The sequence below is a fragment of the Polypterus senegalus genome, chromosome 16, assembly GCF_016835505.1.
Source record: "Polypterus senegalus isolate Bchr_013 chromosome 16, ASM1683550v1, whole genome shotgun sequence".
NCBI classification, from domain to species: domain Eukaryota; kingdom Metazoa; phylum Chordata; class Cladistia; order Polypteriformes; family Polypteridae; genus Polypterus; species Polypterus senegalus.
In genome coordinates, this window is record NC_053169.1 from 22,262,731 (window position 1) to 22,290,187 (window position 27,457).

Genomic DNA, 27,457 nt, shown 5'->3' on the forward strand with positions numbered 1-27,457 from the left:
GGCCTAAAGCCGATGAGTAATTTTAAGTTCCTCACTTTCTCTTCAGTTTCCTTCTGAAAATTCCAGTTTCCTTCTTGAAATTATCTCTTTGAAAATGTCTCGTCTCAGGATTTCCTTTCATAATAGAGAGAGAAAAATGTAACATATTGTATTAGTTAACTTAGTTGCTGAATGCATCTGAATATTATGCCATTGTCATACAATGTTTAAACTTGTTTTCTCTTTGACATCATATATTCATCTATAATAATTCCTAGGGTACCTAATGTCCAGGTTGCAGCCTCTGTCTTTATTATGGAAGAAACAAGACAATGTATAACTTGTCTCAGTGTATGCTCTTACTTTTATTGATATAATACTACAGCAGGGTTTTCCAAGTCCTACACCCTAATGGTGACCTAATGTTCCCAATTTCAAATGCTGCCTCTTCATTCATCCATCCATCCATCCATCCATCCATCCATTATCCAACTCCTTATATCCTAACTACAGGGTCACGGGGGTCTGTTGGAGCCTATCCCAGCCAACACAGGGCCCAGGGCAGGGTGCCAGCCCACTGCAGGCCACCTCTTCATTGTATCTGAAAAAAAGGAGCTGCATTAACTATAAGTGGAAACATGTATGAATCTTTATTGTTTGACTAGATACCACAAAGACCACTGTACAGAAGGTCCATGTTAATTGAAGACAAAGCATCAAATATTTGATGTTCTTTCACCAGAGAAAATCAAAGACTTCAGATCAGTGAACAGATGGCCCACACATCTAATCAAACCACCCTGTTGGTAAACATGAGATTTGACTGCACCTTTTGTTCAGTGGATAAATGAAAGCTTTGCATTTGGTTTTCTGGTAACCTAAGTGAGATGATGGGCAACAAAGCCAACCTATTTTTGACTAAGAAAAAAAGGGCTGGCCTGCTGACAGTTGTCTATGTGTGCACAAGGAGAAAATCATAAAGAGAAAAGACCTGCAGCTGAGTATAAATCCTCCTTTAGTACAAGCATGAATAAATGAAAAAGGAGCCATGTTTTGTGAAGGCATGAGGTAATGGGAAATGGTCAAAAGAGCACTGCTTACACATTCATTGGCAACCATGTGATCCAGCTATCCATTATCTGAACAAATTAAGTTCTAAATTGACTGTATGAGCACATGGAAGGACAAAAAATCCTCCATGATTTCTGTCTATAGATTTCTCATCATTTTAATAAATCTAGTCCCACATTTTAATTAAGAAACTGATTGATAAGTTCTGTTGAGATCCTAACTAAATAACAGAACACAAGCAGTGAATGTTAAAGGCTGTTTTTCTGGTGGTCTTAACTTATCTGTTGATTCACTTCAAGGCTGGCTGTCTGTCTCCTCTTCTGTTTATCTTATATACAAATGACTGCAGGAGTTCACTCAATTACAGACGTTTCCTGAAATGTGCAGATGATGCTGTCATTATGAGTCTTTAACAAGATAAGAAGGACAGCCGTGGACCTTTTGTTGATGAGTTTGTTCAATGGTTGTTCCTTCTTTCAACATTAAGTAAAAGGAGATGGTACAGCACAACAGATATCTCGGGCAATCATTGATAGCAGGCTAAACTTTGATCTTAGCACAGAATACATTTGTAACAAAGGAGAGACCCAGCTATTCTTTCTCAGGAGACTCAATTGTTTTGTAGTGGACAATACCATAATGAAGTTATTTTATAAGGCTTTTATTGAACCTGTTGTTACTTTTTTTTCTTTACATGTTGGTTTGGCAACCTCAGTATTGAGAATATATGCTATCTTAACAATATTGTAAAAAATTGCAGTGCAGTTATTAGTTTGCAGCAGATTTCTGTCACTGAGCTGTATTACAAACAAGTTAGAAAGAAGGTCGCCTCAGTTCTACAGTATTAGACAGTTGCCTTTCTTTTTTTCCCTAAATTTCAACTGTTGCCATCAGGTTGAAGATTTAGAACAACAGATTTAAGAGCTCTTGTATTCCTAGAGCTATAAGCATTTCTGTTACTTACGGGGATGCAGCTGAACTCTGAGTTTTTATTGTGTACTGGTTAAGGTTGAATGTGTGTTCTTATGATAACATTGACTGTCAGTTGCTGTGTCTTTGCTTATTTTCTTGTATTTGTGTAAGAGTGTATTATGCTTTGTACTTTCCTGCTGCAAATTAATTTCTGTCTGTGACAATTAAAGTCTACTTAACCTAACATAACAAATGTAAGTTGACAGGGAGCTGGAGTCTAACTCGGCAGCATCAGGTACAAGACAAGGAACAACCCTGAATAGTAAGTCAGTCCATTGAAGGGCCCAATTAAACAGAGATCTCTGTAGTATATAGGATGAAAACCCTTAGCAGACATGTGCCTATATGACAAGTTCACTTACTTTGTGCCTTTTTGTGTTTTGTTGTTTATCAATATTGAATCAAAGTGGATTTAATTACAGTAGACTTTATTGGCACTCATCATCAAAAAAGACTCTACAAATAGATCTACATTTTTTACAGTCAGCCACCTTCCAACCTACTATATCCTAACACAGGGTCACGGGAGCCAATCCCAGGGCACAAGGCAGGAACAAATCCTGGGCAGGGCACACACACACCAAGCACACACTAGGGACAATTTAGGATCGCCAATGCACCTAACCTGCATGTCTTTGGGAGGAAACCGGAGCAAACCCACGCAGACATGTGGAGAGCATGCAAACTCCACGCAGGGAGGACCCGGGAAGCGAACCATGGGTCTCCTTACTGTGAGGCAGCAGCGCTACCACTGCGCCACCATGCCGCCTATTCTTTACTGTTATTAAACACAAAATAATAAGTATTCATGCCTTTCAAGTAAATATTGAGTAGACCAATGACAGCTTTAAGTCTGTGTGCACAGATCTTTATCAGCTTTGCACATCTGGACACACAGATCTGGCTTTGGAAATGTTCTTGTATCCATCTGTTACCTTGCCACAAAGTTGTTTGGCATTTTCTTCTGTTGTCACACTGTAGTTGTTTGCCAGGAAACTGACTGACCAGCAACCGTGACTTTCCAGATTTGTGCTAAAATCACTAGGAACGTCTTGACCGCACACAGGTGATCTCCATTTAACTAAATATGTGACTTGTAAAACCAACTGACTGCACTACTATAATTTAGGCGTATTATAGTAAAAGCGTGAATAATTAGGAAGTAATTATTTTGATTTTAATAATTAAAATAAGTTAGTTTTTATTAATTTGTTTTCACTTTTGCATTTGAATCTTTTTCTGTTGATGAGTGTCAAAAAAGCCTAATTCAGTCAACTGTGATTCAATGTTAAAACAATTAAACACAAAAGTTTCTATGGTGGATGCGTACTTTCTATAGGCAGTATACTCCACTGCACTCAAACAGTGTCCAGGCTAGAATTTGAATCCACTGTGACCCAACAATGCTAATCTCACCTCCTGTCCTGGTCAGGTAGCTCAGGGCTTATGGGTTCTTTTGCATAAACCACTTCCCTTAGCACCTTTGTGCCTCACAGTCTTACATGGTTAAAACAGAGATGTCAGCCTCCTCTCAACATTTAACTCTTTCATTTGCCTTGTTACTGCAGGCTGAATGGCAGCTATGAAGCACTGAGTGGAGGCTCCACAATTGAAGGTTTTGAGGATTTCACTGGTGGAATTTCAGAGCTGTATATGCTGCACAAAGCACCGCCACAACTCTTTCAAATCATCCGCAAAGCTCTTTCAGCTGGATCTCTCCTGGGCTGTTCCATCGATGTAAGAATTTCATAACTAAGTAGAACTTTCTTCATGACTGGTAATTAATATGCATGGTTTATATTTCTCCAGGTCTGTATGATATGCACTTTCAAGGTCTTTATTTAAGTTTAAAATGAGTCCACTTTTCTGGAAATCAGTGGCAACTTGACTTGATATTAATTCTTGAGGATGTTTCACCGCTCATCAGTGCCACTTATATTTCACTTCTTAGATGGGTGGTGAAAAGTTCTCAAGGATACACAATCAGTCCAATTGCTTATGACTTACTGCTAATTGATGTGCAGTGCCATGACCTGGATAACTGAAAATCTTCACAGACATGAAACTCATTCTGTACTTTTGTTGTCTTTTCTGTGTGTTCTTCATCTGCTAATTGTCCTTCTCTTGTTTTTCTTAGAAGATTATGTATATTAAAAAAAAAAACTTCAATTCACTAATTTATTGGCTACACAGAGATACAGTAGTTAGCCTCATGTCTGGTGTGGTCATTACCTGTGGAGTTTCTTCGTGTGTCCATTTGTGTTTTCTCCAAGCTCCCTTGTATCATAAAATTATAAGATATTTTATATATAAACAGATGACCATTCAGTCCATCAGGCGGTTTTGGTCACCTGTGTTGTACAAACACATTCCAGAAATGTTCAGAGGTTTTGGATTCAGCTTTATGACTTCATTAAATCACAATGAAGATATTACTCAGTACAAGGATAAAGTTATCAACTCTGCTGAAGTTTTCAGAGCTTTAGCCTCATTAAACGTCTCTGTAATTGTGTTGCCCTGAGCTTATAAAAGTCGTCAGTTGCCAGGGTACCTCATAGTCCTATGTCATTCTCCCCATAGAAAATTATGGAATTTCTCTATTTACCGAGGCTAAGATCCCTCTTAGAGAAATTACACCTAAGGTGTGACAGATTCATTCATTCATTCATTCATAACTGAACTCTCTGTATCTTGCTACTTGTGTTATAGTAGGTGTACTGACGAGACAGGGCCATGCTGCTTACTTCTAACCTCACAAGGTGATCCACTCCCAGGAAATTTCCATTTGTGATGTGTTTTAAGGTACTTGGAGTTATTTGTGTGATTCCCCAGGGTTTTTCCTGTGCTCCCCAGTTAGCCTTCACAAGGAGGAAGAATTGAGTTTGTTGATGAATGCATCAGGATATAGTCGTATTTTCAAAGTCAGAGCTTTATGTTGGAAAACTCATAAGCTAGACACAGATTTTTCATGAATTCTCAAACCCTCTTAATTGAATTCAGGATGGCAGGGACCAGCATCTGTCCCAGCAGCACTGAACACATAGAATAGGCAACCCTGAACAGGATACCAGTCCACCATTGGGCCCACACATAAAATGATAAGAAATCTGACAAATGAGCGGTGATTATTCATTCCATTCAGCTCATTTGTTTAGCTGATAGCTAAGCTGTCCCAATATCTCATGCAGACACTTCTTAAAGGTTGTCAAGATTTCTGTTTCAGCCTCATTAGTTTTTTTTTTTTTAGATTCTCATAACTCTTTGAGTAAAGAAGTGCTTCCTGGCTTCAGTCTTAAGTGCAGATCCCATTAATTTCCACTGTTCTCCACAAGTATGTGATTAATCATTAAGCTGATTTACTTTATGAGTGCCTTTGAGGATATTGCAGACCTGCATTAGGTCCCCACACAGTGTCCTCTGCTCAAGACTAAACACGTTTAATTCTCCTGTGAGTCTGTCACAGTACGACATGTCTTTATGGCCTGAGATGCACATGGTTGCTCTTCTTTGCACAGTTTCATGTGCTGCTTTGTATTTCTTGTAACGTGGTGACCAGAACTGCACACAACACTCAAGATGTGGTATCATCATTGGATTATATAGTATGACCATAATGTCCTTTGATTTATGTTTAAGTTTTTATGATATAACCTAACAGTTAATTTGCCATTTTAATTGCTTCTGCACATTGCTTAGGTGATGAAAATATTTTGATGAAAATCTAGTGATGCACCCAAAGTCAACATAGTGGGAAAATTACTTATTTCTCCTAAGTGTGTGTACAAATATGCAAATATTTACAATAAGGAACTATTAACTTATCATTTACTACTAAGGATGATAGCTCAGTTAATCAGCGAGTTGCCATATTAACTGACCAAATCAATGTTTTTTGCAGCATAATTGTCAATAAAAAGGGATCACAATACAGATCTCTCTGCTCGCAATCAATGCAATTCTGTAACTGTTTAACTTGACATCTGTAGTGACCTCCTGGGATTAGCTCATGTCATTCCCATGATTATTACGTTGCTGCAGTCCTTTTATTTACATTTTTTCAGTGCTGCAAGTGCAAAGCTGACTATAAATGCTTAAGCCCTTGTGTGTGTACTAAATCTGATTACATTTTTACTGACCAGAAATTACCCAATTCTTCACTTCCACTATTTTCAGGTTTGCTTATTCCATTACATGATCACTGCCGTTGGTAGCAATAAAAAATATAAGAGGAACCAGTCCTGCATGGGACGCCTACGTTTCTGAGCACACACTCACACTCCCTTATAACTGGTCAGTTAAGAGTTGCATTTCTTTGGGATGGGGAGGGAATTGGTGTAACCGTGGAAATATCCAACAAATGGTAAATAGCTTGAATTTTAAATGTGCAGTGTAGATTTTTGGAGCTGTGAGGCAGCACTAAACACTGGGCCACCTAGCTGCCTCAGCCTAAATATCAAGTCAAATATTGTGTTAAAATCTGAAAAATAAAACTTATTTAATATCTGTTAAATGTACAACTTTGTCCTATTTCAGAGAAAAAAAATCATCAGACTTAGTAATGTTATCTACTTTTAATAATTCAAATGTAATTTATCTATTCTCCAGACCTACTTAATATGAATTTAAGCTTGCTCATGACCCGAGATTATTTCAGTACTAGCAGCAGCAAGGTAAGAATCCGCCTCATACAGGGCACTAGACAGTTACAGGGCACACTTGTACATGCCATCTTTGTATTGTGAGAGAAACTGCTGAGAAGACCGTGAGAGGGCTAGGAGTGGGTAGTGACACTAACGCCTGCTCTACGATCTGACAAAATTCAAAAGTCTGTCCGTTAATCTCCGGGAGCACAATACAGTTTATGTGGGCACAAGCTTGTGATGTGCCAAAAACCAAATCAATTATGAATGGATATTACTAATAAAAATCTTAAACTTATCTATCTGTACTATCTTCATGCAAGTTTCAAACAACGTCAAACTAGATATGCACCCTCATCTCCACCACCACCACCACCATTTGTGAGAGCTGTTTTGTCATCATTCTGAAATAGAATAAACGCAAAACCAAATAAAAATCCAAATTTGTGAAATTTCTTCTTTCACACAGCTGTTAGAACACTTCAAATATTGTTTTAAAAGTTTGAAAAAATTATTAAAAAGTCTATAGTAAAAATATTATTAAGCTGACGCCTTTATCCATCCATCCATCCATTTTCTAACCCGCTGAATCCAAATACAGGTTCACGGGGGTCTCCTGGAGCCAATGCCAGCCAACGCAGGGCACAAGGCAGGAACCAATCCTGGGCAGGGTGCCAACCCACCGCAGCGCCTTTATCCAATTATATTATTATATTATTTGTTTTTCCTTTTAGAGAACAGGCAGGTGAAGTGACTTGTTCATGGTTGCACAGTGTCAGTAGTGGGATTTGAACCCACAGCCTCATGGTTTGAAGTCCTTAACCAATTATTTATTTAGTTAGTACTGTATTTGTGAAACAAATAACATCCTCTTTTTGTGATGTTTGAAAGTGCACAAAATTTGATTAAGTGGTCTGGTATAAAGACGGGCTCTGTGAATTATGTAATATACAATAATGTTTTGTTATGAATTATAAAAGAGCATTTCAGAAATGAGAAATGTCACATTAGCATCACCTACACATCCTCTACTTAAACTTGATTGTAATTTCATTCAGTTACTAAGGGAACTGATAAACTAGCAATACAAACTTTGTTTTGCTGAATTACTAGTAGGTGGTTTGGTGCACTCAACTATATCATATTTTCATGTAACAGTAGCATATACACAAAAAGAAAACACAAGAAAATCAACAGTATGATTCCTTTATATAAGTGGAGGGTGATACAACTGCAGAAAACAATATCCACTTTTTCTGTATCTCAGTTCCCATCTATCTTTATTCTGCTATCTTCTTTGAGCTTTTCCACTCTATTTTAAGTTTCAGGTTCAGTAGAGCTCCATATGAAGGTGGTTTTAGATAGATAGATAGATAGATAGATAGATAGATAGATAGATAGATAGATAGATAGATAGATAGATAGATAGATAGATACTTTATAAGCATTTATGGCAGTACAGTGCTTACACTGACATCTTATTATTTCTAAATAAGCTTAAAATGTATTTCTTTATAGATCACCAATGCTCGTGACACTGAAGCTGTAACCTTTCAGAAGTTGGTCAAGGGACATGCATATTCCCTCACGGGTGCAGAGGAGGTAAGGTGGACTTTTATGACATTTATACTGCATGAATAGTAATAGTAGTAGTATCGTCATAGGTTTATACGTTTATATAGTGTACGGTAAAATTTGTCTTTAAATGTGCTAATCCACATTCAATGTCTTATCACTCTCCACTGCCTTGATTAGTGAGTATAAAAATCTTATCTCAAAACGTCTGTCTTCCTCCTCTCTAAACTACTGTCTTCCTTATCCAGAAAATCTTAGAATATAACCTTTTCTTATAAAATGTCACCTGTCAACCTAACATGAATGTATCTAGAAAGAAAACAGTAGCAACTGGAGAAAGTGTGCAGGGTGCAGTGAGAGGCCAATGGCATGTTTGCAAACCAGGTATCTAAGAAAGAACGGATTTCATGCTAATAATCTGCCTTTAGCAGGAAGAATTGTCATTGTCAGAAATTGTTAATATCTCAAAGCAAAGACACATTTTTATATGTACAAAGGCAATTAATTCTGGAAACTCTGCAACTTATTGAAAGCCTCTTGAACAAGCAAGCTGCACTGTCCTACTGTGGGACCTTGGACAGCTCATGATTAACATGACTGATACAAAGTGAAAAGAAAATGAAACTTAAAAACACACACACACACCTCATCTGTGATATTAGCATGTTTTTCAAGTGTATTTTTGTCGCTATAAGCAGTCTTTTATTATTAGAGTTATGTTTCTGAAGCTTAAATTTAATTTTGATTTGTTTTTTAAAAAAAATTTATATTTGTTCTTGTTTTTCATTATTTATGTGACACTTTTTTGGATGCGTCACATGATTGTAATCAGCGCAGTTTTGACATTAAGGATGTGATGATATAAATATGCTGGCATCTTCGGTATCACTATCTCTCATTGGATAAAAAGCCACTTCCTAAAGATCTTTAGTGCAGTTAGTTTGAAATACAAGTAAGTCCTAAAATTAGGTTTGGATTCAACTTTGCTTTCAGTTGTTAATTTCACTTCCTGTCTCGCCCTTTTGTTCTTGGTTGTCAGTTTCTAATCTCATGAATAACCTCCCAGTTCTTACTTTTTGCCTATTCTGACTTTGTTATTTTTTATTTTGCATCTCCTGGTTTCTTTGACTGCTCACAGTAATCCTTGTGACTCTGTCCCTTAACATCATTGTTAATTTATATACCACTATTTAGGGAGTATCATCCTAAAGCCCTTCACTTGTGCTGTACTAAATAAATGTAAATATTCACAGACGTGTAGTTCAGGTATGTTACTTGATCAGAATTTTATGCTGAGACCCGCATTGCAATGCCAAGTGGACTAATTGCTGCCCTCTGGCACAAGGCTAGAATTTTTTTATTGTAATAAACAAGAAAACACTTCAGATCAGTTTAGATAGAAGCATGATGGACAGTTGTAGATTGTAGTTGGTTTGTGTGAATTCAAATACAACAGACATGCAAATCACATAAAATTAAGAATAATGTCAATTCAGGCAGAAATCTGCAAAAGGACGAGAACAAATGCAGTGACTTCAGAAAGTATTTACACCCTTTAACTTTCTGCACACTATACTGTGTTGTAGATTTAATTTTAAATGGATACAATTGCCATTTTTGCCCATCAATCTTCACTCAACCCATAGTGAAATCATTTTTTCAGACAGGTTTACAAATTTATTAAAAAAAAAATATCATTGTAACATTTGAACTTAATAAGAAACATGTGAAAAGATACTTCCGAAACTGCTCTGATTAAAATGTTGCTTTGCCCACACATTAGTCCTACACGTACCCTTTCAACTAGACTAACAAAGAGGCCGGAAATGGGTTAAGTACTGCATAATTCTGTACATATTAAGAATATGATTGTACAGGTATGTACTAAAAATGAAACCTATTGTTATCAGTAATAATGAAGGATTGACAGAGTAACATTTAAAAAATGAAACCCTCAGATGTTCCTAGCAAAATTCAAAATAAAATTTGAAGGCATCGGTTATAGGGAATCCATTCCCGGAAGGGGTGATCCATTCCCGGGAATTCGGGAACCCTGCATGTCATTCCCGGGAATCCCAGGCTTCCCGGGATGACACAGTGCACGGGCATCTCACATGTGAACGGTTTTAGAAGGACCAACACTTATTTTTAATAAAACTACTGGCAGTATGTTGACACCAATAAAAGACTAACCTTATCTACAAGCAGTTCATGCTGTCATAAGTACATGTGTCTAGTTCAGGGGTGCCCAATGCGTCGATCTCGATCGACCGGTAGATCGCTAAAGTAGTGCAGATGGATCGCGCTGCATTCAAAAAATTTTTTTTTAAAAGGTTAGTCTATCATATATCCTCCCTATGGCATTTGCCACTTGATTGACATACAGGGCGGCCAGTCTGAGATCTCCTTTCATCTAAGACACTGCTCACCCCGCATGCACGATCAAACGTGCGAACTACTGCAAAACTCCGGCTGTGATTTTGTTAGCCTTCCAATTTATATCGACTAAAGAAGGTATTTAAAAAGAAATGTTTGGGGAGAGTATGGGCTTTATGTGTAATTGGAAGAGGATTTTTTCTCTCACAATGTCACAATCGAAGTGCGTTTGTCTGATCTGTCAATCTATCATTGCTATTCCAAAGAAGGAAAATGTGGAAAGGTACTTTCGAACTGTTCATAAAAACTACGAAACTGACTTCCTTCCGAAAAGCGATCTGAGAAAGAGAAAAGAGAGGGAACTAAAATTGAGTTAATCGGACAGCCGTCATTTTTCACTCAGCTGAATTCAAAAGCTCCTTGACTGCATTATTCGGCTCTACTTATTTATGCGAGTCAGCCTTTACCCACATGACGATTATTAGATCCAAATACTGTAGTGACCATAAATGTATTGAATTGTTACTGTGCCATAAAGGTTATTCAGTTATGCAAGTGTATATATATATATATATAGGTCCTATTCAAAAAATTAGCATATTGTGATAAAGTTCATTATTTTCTGTAATGTAATGATAAACATTAGACTTTCATATATTTTAGATTCATTACACACAACTGAAGTAGTTCAAGCCTTTTATTGTTATAATATTGATGATTTTGGCATACAGCTCATGACAACCCAAAATTCCTATCTCAAAAAATTAGCATATCATGAAAAGGTTCTCTAAACGAGCTATTAACCTAATCATCTGAATCAACTAATCAACTCTAAACACCTGTAAAAGATTCCTGAGGCTTTTAAAAACTCCCAGCCTGGTTCATTACTCAAAACCGCAATCATGGGTAAGACTGCCGACCTGACTGCTGTCCAGAAGGCCATCATTGACACCCTCAAGCAAGAGGGTAAGACACAGAACGAAATTTCTGAACGAATAGGCTGTTCCCAGAGTGTTGTATCAAGGCACCTCAGTGGGAAGGAAAAAGTGTGGCAGAAAACGCTGCACAACGAGAAGAGGTGACCCTGAGGAAGACTGTGGAGAAGGACCGATTCCAGACCTTGGGGGACCTGCGGAAGCAGTGGACTGAGTCTGGAGTAGAAACATCCAGAGCCACCGTGTACAGGCGTGTGCAGGAAATGGGCTACAGGTGCCGCATTCCCCAGGTCAAGCCACTTTTGAACCAGAAACAGCGGCAGAAGCGCCTGACCTGGGCTACAGAGAAGCAGCACTGGACTGTTGCTCAGTGGTCCAAAGTACTTTTTTCGGATGAAAGCACATTTTGCATGTCATTCAGAAATCAAGGTGCCAGAGTCTGGAGGAAGACTGGGGAGAGGGAAATGCCAAAATGCCTGAAGTCCACTGTCAAGTACCCACAGTCAGTGATGGTCTGGGGTGCCATGTCAGCTGCTGGTGTTGGTCCACTGTGTTTTATCAAGGGCAGGGTCAATGCAGCTAGCTATCAGGAGATTTTGGAGCACTTCATGCTTCCATCTGCTGAAAAGCTTTATGGAGATGAAGATTTCATTTTCAGCACGACCTGGCACCTGCTCACAGTGCCAAAACCACTGGTAAATGGTTTACTGACCATGGTATTACTGTGCTCAATTGGCCTGCCAACTCTCCTGACCTGAACCCCATAGAGAATCTGTGGGATATTGTGAAGAGAAAGTTGAGAGACACAAGACCCAACACTGTGGATGAGCTTAAGGCCGCTATCGAAGCATCCTGGGCCTCCATAACACCTCAGCAGTGCCACAGGCTGATTGCCTCCATGCCACGCCACATTGAAGCAGTCATTTCTGCAAAAGGATTCCCAACCAAGTATTGAGTGCATAACTGAACATAATTATTTGAAGGTTGACTTTTTTTGTATTAAAAACACTTTTCTTTTATTGGATGAAATATGCTAATTTTTTGAGATAGGAATTTTGGGTTGTCATGAGCTGTATGCCAAAATCATCAATATTAAAACAATAAAAGGCTTGAACTACTTCAGTTGTGTGTAATAAATCTAAAATATATGAAAGTCTAATGTTTATCAGTACATTACAGAAAATAATGAACTTTATCACAATATGCTAATTTTTTGAGAAGTACCTGTATATATATATATATATATACAGTATATATATATATATATATATAATATTTTTTTTTTAATGTAGTTAGATCATTTCGACCTGGTTATTTTAAAAGTACCTCGCAAGCCGAAAAATTGTGGGCACCCCGATCTAGTTAGTTGCGGTAATAAGAGCATAGAAAGCATAACTTGTCCAGCGTGCGGTCGTCCAGGCGAGAGAGTAGGCTACTTCGTGCAGAGTACACCTGCTGCTGAGAAAGCACGCTTTGCCTCCCCCGAAGTAGACAGCACAGTCACCAGATACTGATACACTTGTTCTAAACAACGCCCACGCTTGCCGTTGCTGTGAAACACCGCCATTTCAGAAGTTACTGATGCATCCAGTTTCTTGTCATCATTCTGTGATGGCAAGTTTTTGTCACAGATAATACGGATGCAACAGACTGACGCATTGCAATTGCAAGTTGCTGTTCAAAGCTGTTGTCTGACAGACGTCAATGAAGTCTTCAGTTTTCAACTATAACTCTGTTATTTCTTGATCGATTTTTGCACTTTTACACGCTATATATGCGAATTTGGCCGTTCCCAGTTTCCCGGGAATTACAGCAGTTTCATTCCTGGGAATGCGGGAATGAAAAATGTCCGGGAATCCTGGAGCCCGGGATTGGATTCCCGAATCGTTTATCAAATAATATTGACTCGAAGTAAAAGGTTTTGGACACCTCTTGGCTGGTAGATTAGAGTATATGTGTACTAAAAATGTATCCTGCTCTTTCTGTGTTAAAAGGTTAGCTACCGAGGTGGAAAAGAAAAAATTGTTCGAATTCGAAACCCCTGGGGTCAAGTGGAATGGACAGGAGCCTGGAGTGACAAGTAAGTCCAGATCAGCCTGTATGAACAGCTACAAGTGTGAGAAGAAATGATTCATTTTTTTAAAGTGTCTTTTTGGTTAAGATGTAAGAAATGTTACAAACAGAAGCACAAAGTATATTTTATCTTAAAAAATATACAGGGTGGTCCAGATCTAATTATGCAGATCCAGATCATCTGGATGACTTTGATTTATGTGGGGATGATTCCAGTTCCGCTCGAAGACGATTCTTCACGTTGTCAGTTCGCAAACTTCTCGATGGTCCGGGATTTTCTGGGTGATTTTCTATGTAATAAACTTAAGTTATAGCATAATGAAAATTGCATAATTAGATCTGGACCACCCTATATAAATATGTTTATATGTTTATATATCCAGATAGAAGGGTAAATAAAATTCACATTTTTGTTGCATAAATGAACAGTAAATGCTAGAACCTAAATCTCAATTTGATAGTTAATAAAACTATCCATTGATCCATTGATAAGCCTTCCCCATATGAAGCAGGCACCCATTGCTTCTATCTGTTCTTTGGATTTTTGCCAGTGTTGCACCAAACAAACACTTGCCTCTTTTCTTCAGCTTTTAAAAGCGGATTTCATTTTTACAGGTTTCATTTTTAAAATCAATTCCTACTTCTATCTGAAATTTCTAGTCTAATTTAAATATAATAGTTGGCAACTTGGGCCTCCTGATATACAGTATGTATCCTGCAATATCTGGCAACAAAGAGTCACAGACACACATTGAGCAACTCCTTCTTAACTGGTCAACAAGAAGAGCACCCAAATACTATACAGTACTCAGCCTTGTGAGTCTTAAAGGACAACCTTATCCATCAATTAATACCCAAAAGTTTGGATCTTTCCTCACTCCGAATATGATAACGAATCCAACAGAAGAGTTCCTCCTTTTGTTTAAAACCTCATGCAGCAGGCTGTGTGGCAGGATCCTGCACATTTCCCTTCCCAAAAACACAGTCTAGAGGATAAGGGTTAAGAGCCACTTTACTCCGTAGGGGAGAGTAGAAGACACACTAACTTGGTGTTGCATAATCTGTCCTGAGTGAGGAATTGAGGCTAAAAAGACAAAGAAACCATACAGTACATAACAAGAGTGCATTCATCTGGTTATTGAAAAAGGCTAACTGATCACTAATCCCTCAGCAGATTAAACACCATAGACACTGCAAGGTACATCAAGATAACAAGAGGCCAATGATGAAAACACAAAGCGAGCTCTGCTTGCGAGTATACCAGAAAAGTCTCTCCACAGGACCTGAAAAACCACTAGAAAAAAGGCCAGTTACTAGCTAAAAATCCAAAAATAAAAAGACTAAGAATCATTAGTGCTTTGTACTAGTGGTTCTAAGGCAAATGGTGTATGCAACTTTAATATAGAGAAATAGTAAATGAAATAATGTAATGTATTCAAAAGCCAAATTGTGCACAGTATTTCCCAAGATGCTTAGTTCTTTGAACAAGAACTAAAAAGAAAAACAACTTGTAACACTTTGTTATCTTTAAGACAAAGAACTAATCCGTCCATGTTTGATGTCTGTTTTATTGTACATGCATAAGGACTTCTGTAATCTGACAGTCCTAAACCTATTTAATCCAATTCAAGGTTGTGAGAGGCAGGAGTCTTTCCTGACAGCATCACAAAGGAGCTGTGGTCAGCAGAGGTGGGTAGAGTAGCCAAAAATTGAACTCAAGTTCAACTCAACTCCAAATAATATTACTCAAGTCGAAGTAAAAAGTAGTCATCCAAAAACTTACTCAAGTAAGAGTAAAAAAAGTACTTGGTGAAAAGACTACTCAAGTACTGAGCAACTGTTTGAACATAATAAATGATTTATTTTTTATAAATGTTGAATAAGACAGACAAAAATATAAAATGATGTGCAAATTCTGCTATTTCCAAATAATAAAATAAAAAAGTGAGTAAAAATAAATCACATCTTTACAAAATAAAGATGCATAAATAACACAAAGTTCCAAATCTCAGTTTTTCACAACAAAGCTTTTGAAGCCGATACCTCCAGTAGGTAACATGTATGTTTGAACAGTGCAAACTACTTACAGTGACGAGATATCCCGTACACTGACAGTATAATACTGCATATTCACTTTGTGGTGTAGCGGGTCTGCGGCTTCAAAAAAAAAATAAATAAAAAAGGCCAATTTCAAATCCATAAAGCCGTGTCACTCTCCGTGGGCGCAATTGCACGACAGCAGGGAGTTAATGAGGTAGTTGGAGCGAATTGCACCTCCACGTGCGAGTCCGATCATTCTCAATTGATTTATTGGCTTCCTGCAGCATGTGATTAAGGCCCACAGGGACGGGAGTGTATACTGTATATACGGGTCAGCACAAAAAAGAAAGGGGAAATAAAAGAAAAGGAGAAAAGACATGAGGTTAAAAGACATGAAGGGCAGGCTTGGGAACGACGATCTGGTTCTTGCAGTGTAGCTGTGACTGTTTAGCAGTGAACAGGAGCCCCGCATGACTAAAAAGTCTCTCACAGGCTGCAAGACGCAGGAGGTTTGTGTGCGGTCATGTGACTGCATGGCTACGTCTGATTGGTGAAACAGTCATGCAGTAGATCCACTGGCAACTTCTCTCTTGCAAAAATATAGTTTAATGTACAAATGGAAAAAAATAACAAGTCAAGTGTTGCCCAATGTAGCGGAGTAAGAGTAGCGTTTCTTCTACACAGATGTACTCAAGTAAGAGTAAAAAGTATGGTGCAGTAAAACTACTCTTAGAAGTACAATTTTTTTAAAAAGTTACTCAAGTAAGTGTAACTCGTTACTACCCACCTCTGGTGGTCAGTGAGCCATTCCGTCACTGAGCTCATGTTCTTGATTAATTGTCTAATTCTATTCCAGCTAGATGTTTAGATTATTCTTGAAGGATCAGTCTAAAATCCAAAGGTCCCCTGTAACAATAATGAAAGTGATAAGCATATTTCATGCAAAGATCTTGCCCAAATACACAAATTTACAATCAAGGGCTTTCAACACGATTGGTCAATTTGCATTGTAATTTCAAAGTTACTGCTGGATCAAATGTGTTCTGTTTTTAGGATTAATCTTCAGTATGAAAAGCTTTTTGAAAGTCTCAATTGCACATTGTATGCTTTGCTGTCGCCTGCTACTTCAGTTGCCTATTCATGTTGTTTTTATGGAAGTATTCTTTTCTGACTCTAATGTCAGCTGTCATTCTCAATTTTGTATTATGAATTTATTCACTGATTACTGTGATTCATTTTATTTCCCTATTTCGTATTTTAAAGTATTGCCATAGCTGTTTGTATTTGAAAAGTGAATGTTAACTTCACTGGATTGTTCATATTCACATGCTGTACAAGCTTCTGCAGTAGTTGTAAGGCTAATATTTTGGGTGATTTTATTTAGTGCTCCAGAGTGGAATTATGTTCCTTCTGAGGAAAAATCAAAACTGGTCTGCAAAGCAGATGATGGCGAATTTTGGTAAGTCAATTATACTTAAATAATTTACACCGTTTATTATACATATTGAGTTTGCTTGCCTCTAACATGTTTCATGCAGTTAGTAAATATTTTAAGCAAAGAGGAAATAATGTACAACTGAAAACAACTTGCTATTTATTTTATTAAAAAATCTGTTTTGATTTGCAGGATGTCCTTCTCAGATTTTCTGACACATTATTCAAGGCTGGAGATCTGCAACCTTTCTCCTGAGACCCTGTCTGATGACAGCCTCCAAAAATGGACCATGTCTGTTTTTGAGGGGAACTGGCGAGTAGGCTCCACTGCAGGAGGGTGTAGAAACAGCCCAGGTATTTCATTTAATGTTTTCTATAATTGAACTTAAAATAAACAGTTAAAAAAACCTTTATCCTTGTGATATTATACATTGTAAGGTTGGTAACTTCTGGAACTTAGACTTTTACAGGATATGTAAAAGCTTTTGCAGACAAGTTATCTGTATTGGTTTATAAAAATACCACGTATTAAAAATGAACAATTTAAATATATTTTGTTGCCACCAGGGGGCACTCCAGCTCTCCAAGTCACACCAAACAGGATTTTTTTATGTGGGAAAACCTTCCAATAAGTGTTTCCCACCACAGCCACAGTTACAAAGCACAATGACAATAAAGCACTCTTTCTATCTTCTCTTCCTCTGCCTCCTCCGCTAATCCTGGCAAGTTTCATCCTCCTTCCTCTGGTTCCCTGAGTTGAGGCAGCAGGCTTCTTTTATGCAATTCTTGGGAGTACTTCCAGTATCCCAAAAGACTGGCACAGGAGCACTTCCAGGTGAGGTGGGAGCCCAACAAAGTAGGACTCCCAAGTTCCCACAACACCCATGGAACCCAGCATGGCTGAGCTGAAGATCTCAAACTCCCATGATGCTCTGTGAGACTATAGGGCACCTCTGCAACCCAAGGGAGACTGCCATCTATTGATCTGGGGAAGGTAATGCCCTGTGCATGCTCTCTCCCCCCCGGCCATTCCATTTTGAAGGCATTATGGCTAGGCAAGGACACTGGCCGTTCACCATAGTTTGCTTGTCCATTAAGGAGGATTAGCTTCACTGGTACACAGATACATTGTGGAAAGGTAGTTCCGCTTACATCACCACCTCAAACAAGTTTTCAAGTGTCAACTGACAAACTGGCAAATATGAGCACCGCAAAAAATACATATGCAAAAATTTAAGAAAAAAAACGAACTTGAAATGGAAAGTGTTCTGCCTTTATTGTTCTTAAAGTAAGCTAAATAATCTTAAATATAAATTTCTTGTCAAGTCATTAACTCTTACAATAAGGAAAGCAAGATTTAATGGTTTGATATAAAATTTTCACTTGCTTAGGTTTCATTTATTTCGGGGCATTAGTGATATATACAAAGCCTGCTTATGTGCAAAAATATAAGCATCTCATGACTGTATGTTTTTAGCTAATAACAGTTCTTACCTCACTTTTTTCACTAATTATAATGATGCAGTTAATCAGGGTTAGTCAGTCATAATATGTTGTCACAGGAGGCTTGGGGTCAGACCCAGCCAGATCGCCTGGAAGGACCAGAAGGTGGTCTATACGTCCCCCGGGCCACGAGGGGCCAACCGCCCTGGATATGGAGGGGACCACGGGGAAGGAGCAAGGAGGCTCAAGTCCACTGGGGCCTGTGGCCACCGCCAGGGGGCGCCCAGAATGTCGTGGAGCCTGGGACATCGACACTTCCGCCACACCTGGGAAGGTGGAGGAAGGACTTTCCAGGGATGACCGGAGTGCTTCTGGGTGCAAGGGAAGCACTTCTGCCACACCAGGAAGTGCTGCCGGAAGAGTGTCATCAGGCAACTGGATCACATCCAGGTGGGAATAAAAGGGGCCACCTCAGTCCAATCAGGAAGCTAGAGTCGGGAGCGGGAACAGGATGAAGCTCCCGGGATAGGAGGAAGAAAGGCGGCCCACGAACGCTGAAAGAGAAGCCCATGAGGAGGGTGATTGGTGCTGGGAGCACTGTGTGTTGTGAGGACTTTATTCTGAAGAATAAACGTGTGTTTCATAAAGAAGTGGTGTTTTTCTGATGGTGTTCGGACCCGTGCTCACAATGTGAAGTAATGTTTTGCCAGATTGTTCATGGCTGACATTCAAATAGATTTTAGTTATTGAATATAAAAACACTAATTTATTAAGTATTAGCCAACAGCTTTTCACATCTCTGATTGTAACATGTCTTTCTACAGCCACCTTCTGCTCCAACCCCCAGTTTACCTTCAAACTCGATGAAGAAGATGATGAACACTACGACAATGTGAGCGGATGCAGTTTTCTGCTTGGTCTCATGCAAAAAAACACCAGAAAGGACAAGAGATTTGGACGGGATCTGAACACCATTGGATTTGCAATCTACAAGGTTTCTTTAAGTTCTTACCTTTGCTAATAACTGCAAAATGTGTCTGCATTTCTGTCAATTTAAGAAAGAATTATATTGACTACATAGTCTGTAAGCATGATCTCTTATGATTTTTTTGGGGAACGTATAGAATTCCTTTGCTGGTTGTAATTTGTGGGACTTCGGGCATCATTACACAAACAAGAGAAATGGCAGAATCAGTTCTCCTCATTGCCCTATTTACAAATCTATTAAGATTCTCAGAGCAGCAATTAAAGCAAGGCTCCCATTCAGATGATCTTTTAAACATCTAGCAGTCTGTGACATGAAGGAATATTCAGATTAATTGTTTGCTATAAAATGCAAAGCTAAACAGCATAAAGAACATTCACCCAAGTGACAAAATTATATAACTACTAAAGATGTCAATTTTGCTCAAATTTAAAATAATGTAATGCTGTATGTTCTGGTATTGGGTGTGATGGGCAGCTCAGTCACTGTCTGCATGGAGTAAGCACTTTCTTCCTGGGCTTTTCTGATTTTCACTGATTGCCTCCCATTGTCCTGCCAAGATGGACTTGGCTGGTCACAAAAGCAACAAAGCAAATAGGACCAGGAGATGAAATCTTAGTCAAAGGAAAGGCAGGGGTTAAAATAGGAAGGATAGCAGAACGTTCATCCAAATTAATACATGAATTGAAATCAGAGTCAGACCACTTAGACAGAAAGTTGTTAACTCAAAATCTGGGAGTGCAGACTAAAGTGTCTGACAGATATCTGCATACTTGGACAACTGAATGATATGTGACATTGCATTATGTTCTTCAAGTCAGGTACCTTGCCATCCAGGGTCCATGAGACAAGGCAATGTAGTCAGCAAAATGGGAGTGCCCATAATGTAAAGAAATGGTGTTGTGGAATAACAATAAAATAAAATAGCAAGTCTTAAAACAAAATGGAGGAATAAAACAAAAGTCAAACTAAAAGGAGCAGTTTTCAAAACCAAAGGAAACTTTTAAGAAATTTAAAAGAAATATTTCTAAGGCTAAAGAAGTTTTTGGTTTTTTTTGGCAACATCGTAACCCCACACAGCCCAAAGGCCCAAATGTCAGGCTAACTGGTGGGTCTAAAGTGCCGCTCTGTAGGTGCATACAGTAAGTGTCCCATGACGGGCTTGCATCTCACCCAGTTCTGATTTCTGTCTTTTGCTTAATGCTACCAGATTAAACTTTATCTCTCCATGACTCTTCTGAAGAACAAATAGACAAAAGTCTATTTTTAATTTAGCCTCTTTCATTTAAAACTCTTAGTTTGTGCTACTTTGAGTGTTTTTTGGGGTCCCTCATGTGCAACTGTGGTATGTTCTTCTCCTGTGTATTGTACCTTGTTCATCCATTTTGATGATTGGTTCTTTAATAAGCACTAATAAAATTCATGTGTGTAATGAAGTTATGTCACGTTATCACCGTGTTAACAACTTTTCTTTTTTTTTTTTTTAATTTCCAGGTTCCTGAGAAGGTAATGTAAAGAAGGGTGAATTTTAAAAATGGTCAGTTCATTTTAATTCATTTAGAGATTATTTTGTTACAAAAACACAAGGACGTTAGAAAGTCAAAACATATTTTTTCCTTATATTCACAATTCACTAATGTTTATCCTTACAGTGTAAATATATTTTAAAGCGGGGCAAATAACAAATGAGTGCTGCCCTGATGATACCTGAATGCCTTTACTATAAACTTCTGAGGTCTAGTCAACCATCTATTTTCCACACTCACCTTTGCAAAGCAAATGAATGACAAACAAACTCAGTACTAAATTTGTCAAGGGGGCACGAAGTTTAGGATGGAATGAATTATTATCTTTTGTTATAACTAATAGCATTTGAACTCTTTGAGGACTGAATATTTTTTTTCCAAAAAACAATGGTTTCACTCAGAAATCGACATAATATGGCTGTTGCTCCATGCTGTGGCTACCAGTTTGTCAAGAATGTGCAGCACGCTTGCTGCCAGGATGTCTTTACGTGGTTGGGACAGCAGCATCAGTCATGGTCACAGTGCATTACAATCTGGTTTCTGCCTCTCATTATTGTTAAGTGGCAAATCTCCCTGGCAAACATTGTTAGTACCACGACTAGCTGGGGAACGATCAGCTGAAGCTGTAACCTCACATTCATTTTCGATCCCTTGTATCGAAAACTAAGTCAGGCAAGTCAGAACTAATAGGCAAAACGTCGCCCGCAGAGTATTTTTCTTTACATATTCTCTTTGATCTGTTACCAGATGTCAGTGCCATTTTTGCCGTTGTGTGCACCTTGCTACTGACAAGAGTGCAGGGAATCTCAGTGAAACCAATGAATCTAACTTTCCTTCTAGCAACGAAGTCAAACTAAAAAGTAATGGTTGGTTTTGTCACAGTTTACAGTTGATTACCATCATCAACACCTCCTTTTGACAAAAGTCGACATCAGCCCTGAAATAGTTAATGCACAAATCAGTTATAAGATGACTACTGTTTTAAACTGAGATGCTAGATATCACAACAGTTAATTCATTGCCAAGAGTTTTAACAGCTAGTATGCTATTATATTTGGTTTTAGTAGTTTAATTAGTGAAAATGCGTTCTTACAATTGATAATAATGGCAAAATTATTTGGTAAGTAATACCAAATAATGATACCATGCACACAGCATGCCTGCTAAGAGTTTGGACTAAATCCGGAGTAATGCACTGTCTCTAGAAATCTAACAAAGAAACTTTATTTGTTAAAGTTATTTTTAGGTTTACATTTGCACTATAGTTCAATAAGACAGAAAATTCCAAGCCCGAAACCCAAAACACGAAACAGAAAGTCATGATCAAAAGGAGCAGAGCCAAAAGTTCAAACACTGTAAAAACTAAAGTAAATTCTTTTGTAAAAATTGAGAATTTTGCACAAATTGGAAATACAAAACACTAATACAGTATACCATTGCAATGATGAATCATGGGCTGCGGGTTTCCAGTCAACCCAGCATAGTAACCAAGCCAGAAACCAGAAACAAATGAGCACAAAAGGGTAACCCAGAGAGTGATAACAGACAGCAAGACATAAATTAATTTTAATTTTAACTTGAACTCCCACAGCAAAAGTATAATAAATGACATAAATGAATTCTCCATAAACAAAAAACCCTGTGTTAAGAAACAACACATGCAATCAACCAAAGAAGAGTGCAAAATAAAATAAAAATGTAATCATGACAACTGCTGATTCTTTTCTATCTTTTGGCTTTGGCTGCCACATTAACTTAGTGAGATCTGACACAGGCTGTCTGACTGCTCTTCTGGATTTCCCCTTAAAAGCCCCCTGCAAGTCCACAAGCATAACACCACCCTGTGGCCAAAAGTAACGGACTAGTTAGTGAACATTTCACTAGTTCGTACCTGATGACCCTCCTCATTGTTCATGCTATAATACACTGGAAAACAAACTGGAAAATAATTTGTTTAAAGTAAAATGATCACTAAGAGCTAGCGCACACAATCGGTATGGAGATGTGCATGTAATTTCAGAACTGGGAGTGCTGCAAACTCACCTTCAAGATGACAGACATAGACATGAAGTATCCTGACCTACCAAAATAAACAGAGCAACATTTACCAACAAGAAGTAAAGTTGCAAACACTTTTTTACTGTATAATTAAGAGAAATAACAATGTAAACAACAGTAAAGTCATTCAGGTCAAAGAACACAAAAAGACAAAAACAAAATGTATGCCATAAAACCACTTATGGATGTAAACATCAGAGCTGAAATTCAGTAAATAACTTTAGTTGGTATGTGTTTTTGCTTGCTTGAAATATTGTAGCAAAAATGAAAATGATTTGTAACTTTTCTAATTATTAATGTAGTTCAAGGGTTGCACAAACGTTCATTTGGGAGCAGATGTCCTCTTAAGGGAGAAGGCTGTGGCCATGAGCAGCACATTCATCAACCTACGAGAGCAGTGTGACCGTTTTAAGCTTCCTCCCGGAGAGTATATTGTTGTACCATCGACATTTGAGCCACACAAAAATGGCAATTTCGTTCTTCGATTCTTTTTTGAAAAGAATGCTGTTGCAAGGTAAGGACGAAAATAAGATTAACTCTGACATCTCATTATATTGCAGTTATTTAAATTACAAATGAGTAGAATGAGTATGAGTGACTAGCTGATTACCCAGTGGCTTCGCTCACTGAGTGCAAGGGAAAAAAATAAAATGCAGTATTTATAAAATAAGTTTGTTAATTACCAATTTTATTTTTCAACAAATAAAAAGCATTTACAATAACATAGAAATCAATATAAACAACATTATTAACATCATTATCATATGAGAATATGAAGTAATATATAAGAAGCACATTGCACATAAATATAAATTATTAAACAGTAAAACATTTTGATAAAAGAATTTGAACAACATATAAGAAGTGTATAAATTATTAAACAGTAAAACATTTCGCTAAGAGAATTTGAATGACATATAAGAAGCGGATGAATTATTAAACAGTAAAACATTAACATTTAAGAAGTAAAGAAACATTGAGTACTACTGCAGTGCTTTCGGGTAAATTACATTTTTTGTTCGCCCATTAGGTGCATAAATGTATACATTTTTTGGTGTACCCACCCGAGATCACGCTACATATAACTGGCTGTGGGAGAAGCATGGATTTTCTAAATTGATTCCTACAACTTTAAGTGATTGGCCTTGTGCTGTATTTATTGTAATTGCAAATGCAAGGCGGACCGGAAATTGTAGCCTTTTGAAGTCAAATGGCATGTCCCCAGGGATGAGCGAGATATGTGGTATGAAGACACTATTCCCTCTACCGGCATTTGTCAAGATTAGTGTATTATAATATGTTCTGTGGTCATACGTAATTTCTGTGTTTTGACAACTCGTTTATAAACAATTGACACATACATAGTAGTACATATGATAACATATCACTGATACATAGGCATTTATTAAAATATCAAAGCTTTCTTAAATAATTACTTACCAAATAGGTGTTTACTTCTTTTCAATAGCAGTAAAATAACTCTTACACAAATAATAACAATTCGTAAAGACGATATAAAAACTGGCGTCCACAAGCGAAGTGATTAGTTCCTGGTACCTATACCGTTTTCATATAAAATGTAAGCGCTAGTTACGCTGTTTCCGGTCATATGCACGTAGTGTATTATAATATGTTCTGTGGTCTTACGTAATTTCCATTACAAACGCGAAAATAATTTTATATATTTAGATTTTCATATAGGCAGGTGGAAAGTGTCCCTTTAAATGCAACAAGTCATGTTACACACTTGATAAGTCTTCTACTTTTATTTGTAGAATAGAATTTTTTGATAGGTTAATAGGCTCATTACTGTCGCATGTACAGAGTACGGTGAAATTCTTATTTGTGTGTGTTAATCAACTTGCAACCCATCTCTGATTAGTGACTAGAACTACTGTTCTCTTAGATTATTTTACTGTCCATTTGCTCCTACTGTAAATTTTTAAACAACCAAAAAAAAAAAAATTAAGGGAATAGCAAGACGTAAGAAAATAGTCTCATCCTGCCAGATATAGAAGTCCGTCTCTTTAATATCAGGATCCAGGATGTCCGTTCTGATGCTCTATAAAAAAATTAATTCTTACTTTGAGGATCTGTTCAAAACTTTTTTAAAATATTGCAAGACCTAATTAATAACATTTTAGATTAAGCTTTAATATTGGGGAAACAATATTCTCCTTTTAAAGAATTGCTCTTGTTGGCTCCCCTCTCTTACTCTCAGGTGGGGGTTGATTGTAGGTTTGCTAAGTCTGACTCGATTGTATGTAATGTTACTTTCTTTTTTGTTAAAGTAAGTCTTGATTGTATGGAATGTTAAATTCTTTAAATAAAATCTACAAAAAAAAAAAAAAAGTATCAGCGTCCAGAATGAACACCCACTTATGGGCGAACATAAATATATATGGGCCTGAACAGGAAGGGTGATAGAAGTAGCATCACAGTTCACCTGCCATAGAACTGTATCCTAGGACCACTAACCACTCTGAAAATGTGTCGGATGAGATATTTGTGCTCTAAAAAATGCTGCTACTTTTGTAATTGTTAGAAACGATCATATCACTTCACCGTGTAATTTTAGATATCAGTACTTTTCTTAACTGAAAGTGTGAAATCTAAATTATCTCTCTCCTCCTTTTCTTTTAGCCGAATGGAACATCCTATTGATGCTAAGATCTTTGAGGTAAAATGCGTTTTTTATGAATTACATCTTTTAAGATTAGGTTGTATACATTTTCTATACTATCAGTTAAATTTACAGAGTTGATTATTGGTATAAGTCATTCTCACTCATAAATAATATTTCCAAAAATTATTTGTGATATAAAAAAGTTAAATACATCTGAATGAATCAGTGAATGCCAATCAAGCTACGCGGTGATGAGCTGTGAGCACAGGTCCCACTAGAGGACTTCGGGCCCTCATGCCACTATCATTGAGTCAGTTTGGTCAGAAGCATGCACACCAGTAGCCAGCTGGAGATCATTTTGTAGGGTTCTGGCAGTGCTCCTCTTTTTACTCCTCGCACAAAGGAGCAGATACCAGTCCTGCTGCTGGGTTGATGCCCTTCTATGGCCCTGTCCAGATCTTCTTGTGTAATGTTCTGTCTCCTGGTATCTCCACCATGCTCTTGAGACCTTCTTGCAATGGGCACTTATGGATGTGCCAGTTTGGATGAGCTGGACTACCAGTGCAACCTGAATTGGCTGCAGATACCGCTTCATGCTACCAGTAGTGACAAGGACACTAGCAAAATGAACAACAAGAAAATCAATCAGGAAGGATAAGGAGAGAACAATTGGGGGATATCTTGCTGTTGCCTCTCCAGAGCACCTGTTGTCACTTTCATTTGAATCACTTCTGCTTCTTATTTGGATAGATTAATATCCCTGAAGCTTAATTGACTTGATGTAAGACTGTAATGATTAAGTGTTCCCTTAATTGTTTTGAGCAGTGTATGTCATTTCAAAATGGGAGTGAAACTGTAATGGTGAAACATTTGCAACATACATTTCTGTGTTCTTTCTCCTAGCCGGAAATTACAGAACGTGAAATTGATCCCCATTTCAGACAGCTATTCATGCAAGTAGCAGGCAAAGTAAGTGTTGTGTTTCCATCACTAGTATCGCACTGCTAGAGGTTATGAGGTGTATTGTCAAGTACTGTCTCATGGGCTTTCTCTTTGAAAAGTCAGGAACTGCATTTCCCGTTTCATGATGTAAAAATGTATGAATAGCATTTAAGTCAAGAAAGAATTTAGCTTATGTCACTTTCTTAAAATGTTGGAGGTAATCTTAATTTTGTAACTTTAATGAGCCTTAAAGCACTTGCAAAGTGGTAGTCATAATTTCATGCCACAAAAATCAGAGAGTGGCCAAAATCTAAACAGATTTATTTGAAATATTTTACTGAATTCTTTTTATTTCAAATCTTTATTCAAGTGAAAATAAAATCCTCTCTGACATCATAAAAGCTACTGTGTGAAGAAAAGAGAGCTCTAACTTGTTGACACTTTTGACATTTACTTATTATCTACAGACTAAATCAATGATGGCCATAACCTCAATGAAGGAATTTTAATTTTTAAAACACTTATGAAAGTCCAAAATTCACACTGATGAAGTTAACAATCATTTTAATAGCACGCATTATGATGTAGCTTTTGATAAAATGTTGTAGATGAACTTCCATCTCTTCTTTGACTAAAGATTACACCTATATATTTATTTATGTTTTTCCGTGACAGGATTCAGAAATTACTGTATTTGAGCTGATTCAGATTTTGAATGAAGTTACTAAACAACGTAAGCAGTTCTTTACTGGCTTTTGTTTTTGTCTGTAATGACTATGCAT

The 27,457-nt window shown here is 37.5% G+C and overlaps 1 protein-coding gene across 2 annotated transcripts in view; it reads left to right on the top strand.

Annotated features, from left to right (window-relative positions):
• The window catches only part of capn8 (calpain 8), a 105,128-nt gene that overhangs the window by 62,677 nt on the left and 14,994 nt on the right, over positions 1-27,457 (top strand). For both annotated transcript variants that reach the window (XM_039737840.1, XM_039737839.1), the window contains exons 5-15: positions 3,591-3,759; positions 8,181-8,264; positions 13,543-13,628; positions 17,046-17,120; positions 17,289-17,449; positions 19,363-19,532; positions 21,018-21,029; positions 23,410-23,621; positions 25,751-25,787; positions 26,637-26,702; positions 27,351-27,408. In XM_039737840.1, the coding sequence (XP_039593774.1) occupies positions 3,591-3,759; positions 8,181-8,264; positions 13,543-13,628; positions 17,046-17,120; positions 17,289-17,449; positions 19,363-19,532; positions 21,018-21,029; positions 23,410-23,621; positions 25,751-25,787; positions 26,637-26,702; positions 27,351-27,408 (1,130 nt within the window). The remainder of the gene's footprint in view (positions 1-3,590; positions 3,760-8,180; positions 8,265-13,542; positions 13,629-17,045; positions 17,121-17,288; positions 17,450-19,362; positions 19,533-21,017; positions 21,030-23,409; positions 23,622-25,750; positions 25,788-26,636; positions 26,703-27,350; positions 27,409-27,457) is intronic.